Source organism: Cyprinus carpio, chromosome B19, assembly GCF_018340385.1.
Source record: "Cyprinus carpio isolate SPL01 chromosome B19, ASM1834038v1, whole genome shotgun sequence".
NCBI classification, from domain to species: domain Eukaryota; kingdom Metazoa; phylum Chordata; class Actinopteri; order Cypriniformes; family Cyprinidae; genus Cyprinus; species Cyprinus carpio.
Genome location: NC_056615.1, coordinates 21,491,118 through 21,497,265, shown reverse-complemented (window position 1 = coordinate 21,497,265; position 6,148 = coordinate 21,491,118). Strand labels below are relative to the sequence as shown.

The window sequence follows — 6,148 nt, the reverse complement described above, 5'->3', positions numbered from 1 at the left end:
ATTCACAAGAACTTATTGTATCATGTGATGTCAGATTTTTTGTGAGTGGCTTGCAGGGCGGGTGGGACGGGGTCGGGTCCAGATTTTAGTGTTGTTGTTTTCTTTTGCTTTTCTTGTTTTTAATGGCCTTTCAGGTTGCCATGGAGAATGTTTATAAACAAAATCATGATGAGATTTTTGCCCTTAATGCATCAGCTATGTCCAGATATGGGACCGACGAGGAAAGAAACAAAACGATGAAAAACTGACAAACGAAAGGAAAGAACGCAAGGAAAATCCAAGCTATGTATATAAACAGACAGGAAAATGTGAGAAATGTCTCCAAAAGCAATATCTTGATAATGGATTTTGTGTATTGTATTGTACAGGATTCAGCCCTATATGTATTATTATTATTATTATTATTATTATTATTATGCGATTTGTATCGACTGAACTGTCACATGTAACTTGATGAGAAAGCGGCAGACTATATGATTAATAATCGCTACAAATTTCCGGCGTAAGTGACGAACCGTCTGAAACTTTGTTACCCGAAACCAAGATTTGAGCTCGTTGCGAGAGGGAGGATCGTCTGATGGACTTTGTGGAAGGGGACGCCGCAGAGACCCCACACCTGGCACCCGTCACTGTAATAATTAATATTAACATTATTCTAATTATTATTATTATTATTATTACTTTTTGAGGAGAAAAAAGATATAATGTTCCTCGTTTTTTTGCTGCAAAGTGTTGAACACTAAAAAAACAAACCAACATAAAAATGTAAAATGATATTTTGGCAGAAAAAAGAAGCTGTCAACCCAATAACATGTTCTTAATCTCCTTTTGAATTTTTTTTTGTTTTGTTTTTTGTTCTTCAACTGAGAAAAGATTGTTCTGTTTTTTGTGATAGCGGTCATAAATATAATGCTTGTATTTCTTGTATTTGTGTGTTTTTTGTGCGATTTGTTTAGTTCTTTTTTTAGACAATCACAAAATAAGATGCAAGCATTGTATATGGACAGACTGGCAGGCGTTTTGTGATGTTGTGTACAGTTTGTCGAAACTTCTTCCACTCTGGTTCAAAGTTTGTAATTATAAAGTCATGAAAAATGCTGTTGGTTTTTACTTTTTTGTTTTTTGTTTTATATTCTATTTGTTTTGTTTGTTTGTTTGTTGTTTTTTAATAAAAAGCACTACATTATTGTGAATATACTTGCCTGTTGCTCATACATTTAGCAGAGAATCTGTGATACGGTTCTTTATTAGGTCATAACCATTATTACTCCAGGTATACAGACGAAGCGTATTTTAACTGTATGGACAGTCATTACATCTTCAAATAAAGTGAATTTTAACTATTGCGTAGCACATTGACATTGTGTACCATCATTTGAACTCCAATTAATGCTAACTGATGTTTTCACATATACTGATGATGCATCTATTAATTATTGAGGCATTTATGTGCTATTCGTTATTAAAATTGCAACACTTTTGCTTCAAAATTAATCCAAAATGTTATGTGCCTCTTCCCATCTCTTTAATTTTATCAAAACTTTGACTCTAACTTCATAAAGATTATAGTATATTACATTTAAGAAATATTACCACTATGTCCTGACGGAAGAATTATATTAATTTGAAAAATTAATCCGTTTTCATCAGCACCTTTAGATATTTATGAAAGCATTTATTAAAGCAAGTTACTCTAATTCTAATCTTCTTACTTTGTCATAATACACCCCCAGAAAAACAGTTCCTGCAATTAACACATGTTATGCGAAAGGTATATTTTTGTTTTCTCTGGAGCTAAAAAATAAGAATCGTTTTTAAACTACTCTGCCTTCTCAGTTTATTAATGTATGAATTTAAGTAAATTTGTCCTTTTTTATTAGTTACCTGATACATTATTTTTTTATTGTATTTAATATAGGCAAGAAAAATTGCTATGGTCATTTTTGTAAGGTTTTATCTACAAGAACGGTGTATTTTCAGAGTTTTCTTTTTCCCGCCATCCGCTAGGTGACGCCAACACTATTATTTTAAGTGAGGCGCAAGCTGTTGGCATGGCAACGGAATACAACCTGAGCGAGCGACAGAGCTGAATAAAAGTTGCTCAGCGGTGAACTTATTATAATTATTAGTCATTCATATATTAATAATTTAGTTTTGTTTTAGGTTTAACCAACTGCTGGTTAGGTTTACGCTTAAAAGATGAAAAAACGAGTTGAGAAATCCTCCAAGGAGAAAGTGGACAAGGTGGATTCTGTGACTGACGAAGAGCCTCCTAAAACTGCAGGTGTGTGACTGTGAAGACCGATAGCCGGACTAGATTTAAATAACCGAAATATATGCCATGTCCGAAGATATGCTGTTTGTTGGAGTTAAAATGATGTCTGTAGAGCACATTAAGTCAATGTCGGTGTGTTTTTGTGTCGCTCACAGATGATTACCAGTGTTCAGGAAATCTTGAGCTGGACTTCACAGAGCTGTGCAAACTCATGGGTCTGAAACAGATCCCTTCTGTGAAGATAAAGCAGTCAACATTTACAAATAGAGGAGTTATGGGTAAATACTGTTGTACGTAAAACATACATTGTAATGTCGACTCTACTAAAGGATGATATGTTAAACGTAATGCTATTTATTTGTCTTCCATATTGAAAAAAAAAATCGTAATGTTTTCATAATAAAAACCCCAGCCCGGACTGAAGAGGACAGTCAATTTCAGACATCTTTAGAAAGTCAAATGACAACCTGGTCCTCTAAGCCTTGTCTCCAGATAGAGCTGGAGAATGAAGACCACGGCAGCGTCAAGGAAGTCAAAATATCTGGTAAGGCAATGCTTCTTTGTAAACAGTAAGATGTAGCCGTTCACACTCCTAAGAAATGTTTAATATCAAAATGCCTTTGTTTACTATTGATGTTAATTTTAGGATGGAAGGTGGATGAGGTGGTGCTTCAGGTGTTGAGCAGGATATGTCCGTCCCTCAGTAACCTACAGTGCTTACAGTAAGCCTTTGAGTGTGTGTGTGTGTGTGTGTGTATTGTATGTATGTTTATGAGTGTCCCTGTTGCAAATAAACATCATGTTATGCCAATTTCCCATGAATGGTGATGCTTTGCAGCATGTGGCGTGCAGGCCTGACGGATTCCACTTTCACCTCCATTAGAAACACAGTGTCTTTGTGCTCAAATCTCAGGTAAGGACAGTCGAACTGTTTTCGAAGGCCAGAATGACTTGTAATTATTTCCTGCCAGTGTTTTTAAGACCCACATTCAGTGTGTTAGAAATAACTTTTCATTAATTCATTTCACATTAATTAAATCTCACAAAGTTATTAAAGGCTTAAATGATAGTCTTTAATGAAATCCCATCCACTAGTGTGCTATAAGCCTATAAGTTTGTGCTTATCTACCAATTTATATCTTGATAGGAAGGTGGTTTTAGAGGGTAATCGACTCCCTGAGCAGAGTTACCACTTACTCATAGGGGAAGACAGCATGTGAGTCATACATTTTTAAACATACATACACTTGATGCTTACAATCTATTGTACCATTCAAAAGTTTGCAAGGATGCATTCATTTGATCAAACAACAAAAACAGTAAAAATGTTTTCAGCATTGGTTATAATACAAAATATTTCTTGAGCGGCAAATCAGCATACAGTCTTAGGCACTTGTGTAAAAATGCTGTAAAATGAGGATGCTGTCACAAAAAATGTCATAAATAGATTTTCTTTATCAATTAACTTCTATTAATTAAATTTAGCTAGGTACACACACACACACACACACACACACACACACACACACACACACACACACACACACACACACATACATTTGCTGCTTGCATCTCTCTCATAATGACAAAATGCATTATTTGTAGTTGTTTTTTTTTTTTCACTCAGCTCTTTTCAAATAATGTCCATGCTAGGTTGACGGACTTATCACTACGTAATAATCATATAGAAGAGGAAGGAGCTCATCTGATTGGCTTGGCTCTGTCCACTGTACACTCTGCCAACAAAAACCTCCTGTCACTCAACCTAGCCTTTAATAGTATCGGAGATGCAGGTGCAATTCACATTGCTCAGGTGTGTATTGAAGTCTGCCATCTGAAGGTGTTCAGACAGTTCTAATGATGTCAAGACTGCATATACTTAAAACTGAGTTTTTAATATCATCTATCCCTCTTTTTAAAGGGTCTGCGTCTCAACCGTTCCCTGCTGTGTCTGTCGTTATCCTACAATCAGATAGGGGATAATGGAGCAGCTCATCTGGCTGAGGTATACTTATATACTCCTATTAACAACTACATTCTATTTGCCCTACTTGACACAATAAACATGCATATTTCCATTCATCTTTTTCTCATTTCCTTATTTAGGTGCTTGGCCACTTTGCTCTGACACATGAGGAGATAGTTGAGAGGAGGAAGCTGTTAATTAAAGGTGAAGAATCAACAATGGTCCAGCCATCTCTGGTTAGTCTTGCAGACTCACATGATCGGCCACTCTCCGTCCGCAGCAGCTCTTCACTAGATCGTCTCAACAAGGCTACAAAGAATTCCACCAAAAAGAAGGTAGAGCAGTGTTGTTCTCTATACATTTTATGGTGTGTGTGTGTTCACTGCTGTGTGTGTGCACTTTGGATGGGTTAAATGCAGAGCACGAATTCTGAGTATGGGACACCATACTTGGCTTTATGTCAAGTCACTTTCACTTATGACATGAAAAGTGTCTGTCTCTTTTTATTGCGCTATAACACAATGGTTTACAGTTGTTTCATGATGTTTGTTGCATGATTTTACTTTATTGTGTGTAGGACAACCCTAAGAAAGACGAGAAACCAGCGCCAGGTCAGGCAGCAAAGAAAGAGGAGTCAAAGGTGGCCAAGAAAGGTAATTAACTTCCTTTGAAACCTGTTTGTTTGAGATTCAGAAGTGGACTTTATATTTTTAATGGTATATTTTATTGTGTACATTTTATATGCTTTTCACTCAGATAATAAAGTTCCCCGAAGTCAGGCTGGAAAATCTGCAGGCAAAGACAATAATCTACTAGTATCTGAACAAGAGGTAAGAATAAGACAAACACAGACAAACACAGAAGGAATATGCTAAACTTTCTCTCTCTCTCTCTCTCTCTCTCTCGCTCTCTCTCTCTCTCTCTCTCTCTATATATATGTGTGTGTGTGTGTGTGTGTATCGACAGTTCAAACATATTTCCCATTAAACATAGAAGCATTTGTTTGTCAGAGAGTGGAGGTGGTTGAGACAGTGATTCCTTTATTGGATCCTGGAATCGTGCACACTGGAGGGAAAGTCATTCATCCGGGAAACAAATGCCTTACTTCTATGAATCTCTCAGGTGATTTCATTTCAGAATTGATTTCATTTCTGTATTAGAGTGAAACATACTTGTACTGCTGTAACGTTTTCTTTTCTGATAACGCAGGAAATAAATTGACTGAGCAGTCCCTCAAGGTGTTCCTCTCATCTCTTGAAGGCCAGGGTGAAGGTGGGCTTCTGCGTCTGTCTCTCAACGTGAGTATCATCGTTCTTTTTCTAATCCTTTTAAAGAGCTTGTTTTAATTCCAACTGTGTTTTTCAGAGGAATCCTTTTCACTCAGATTGTGACACCTTCCTGAAGATACAGGAGATTATGTCTCTCAGGGACCCTCTGAAGAAAAACCGGTCTGGTCAGGTGGAGGATGAACACGGTGAACCCAAGACCACCAGTGACGCCTAACAGTGTAAATGACAAGAAGGGTTTCAAATATGAAAAATATGAAAGTTGCTGCCTCAATTCAACCATATCAATAATTCATGCTTTCATAATTTGTTAATCTTATTTATCTTTGCTGTATTATATTTTTACATATTCAGTGACATTATACATGGAGACTTCTAGACAAAGGGATGAATATCACTACATTATTTCACTGTTTTGATCATTTTTCTAGTAAGCTTCCTCTGCAATTTAATTTAGTTGGTCTGGGCTTTTTAGGGCAAAGGATTGCTGAGCTACCCTGTTTCATATGTACATTTTCTTTGTATTTCTGCTACACTAATGCTGAAATAATTATGTTTTACCAATTGGTAATTTATTAAATTTGTATTAGTTAAAATCTTAAAAAAGATAGTTGTACCAGC

General features: G+C 36.2%; 1 protein-coding gene across 2 annotated transcripts; it reads left to right on the top strand.

Annotated features, from left to right (window-relative positions):
- Positions 1–2,051: 2,051 nt before the first annotated feature.
- Positions 2,052–6,133, top strand: LOC109112393 (leucine-rich repeat-containing protein 71-like). 2 transcript variants are annotated; one of them, XM_042744866.1, is made up of 14 exons: positions 2,052–2,284; positions 2,431–2,553; positions 2,688–2,819; positions 2,922–2,997; positions 3,114–3,188; positions 3,423–3,491; positions 3,929–4,088; positions 4,197–4,280; positions 4,382–4,576; positions 4,819–4,894; positions 4,998–5,071; positions 5,252–5,363; positions 5,451–5,539; positions 5,607–6,133. In XM_042744866.1, the coding sequence occupies exons 1-14, from the start codon at positions 2,200–2,202 to the stop codon at positions 5,742–5,744; spliced, it is 1,488 nt and encodes a 495-aa protein (XP_042600800.1). In that variant the 5' UTR covers positions 2,052–2,199; the 3' UTR covers positions 5,745–6,133. The 2 variants fall into 2 exon arrangements, with proteins under 2 accessions (XP_042600800.1, XP_042600801.1); XM_042744867.1 differs by lacking the exon at positions 3,423–3,491.
- The last annotated feature ends 15 nt before the right edge of the window (positions 6,134–6,148 follow it).

Bases quoted from the DNA above. Each gene is read 5' to 3' on its own strand.
- LOC109112393 (XM_042744866.1), top strand. From the start codon at position 2,200: ATGAAAAAACGAGTTGAGAAATCCTCCAAGGAGAAAGTGGACAAGGTG. The intron at 4,577-4,818 runs GTAGAGCAGTGT...TATTGTGTGTAG, and splicing joins AGAATTCCACCAAAAAGAAG to GACAACCCTAAGAAAGACGA. The intron at 4,895-4,997 runs GTAATTAACTTC...CTTTTCACTCAG, and splicing joins GTCAAAGGTGGCCAAGAAAG to ATAATAAAGTTCCCCGAAGT.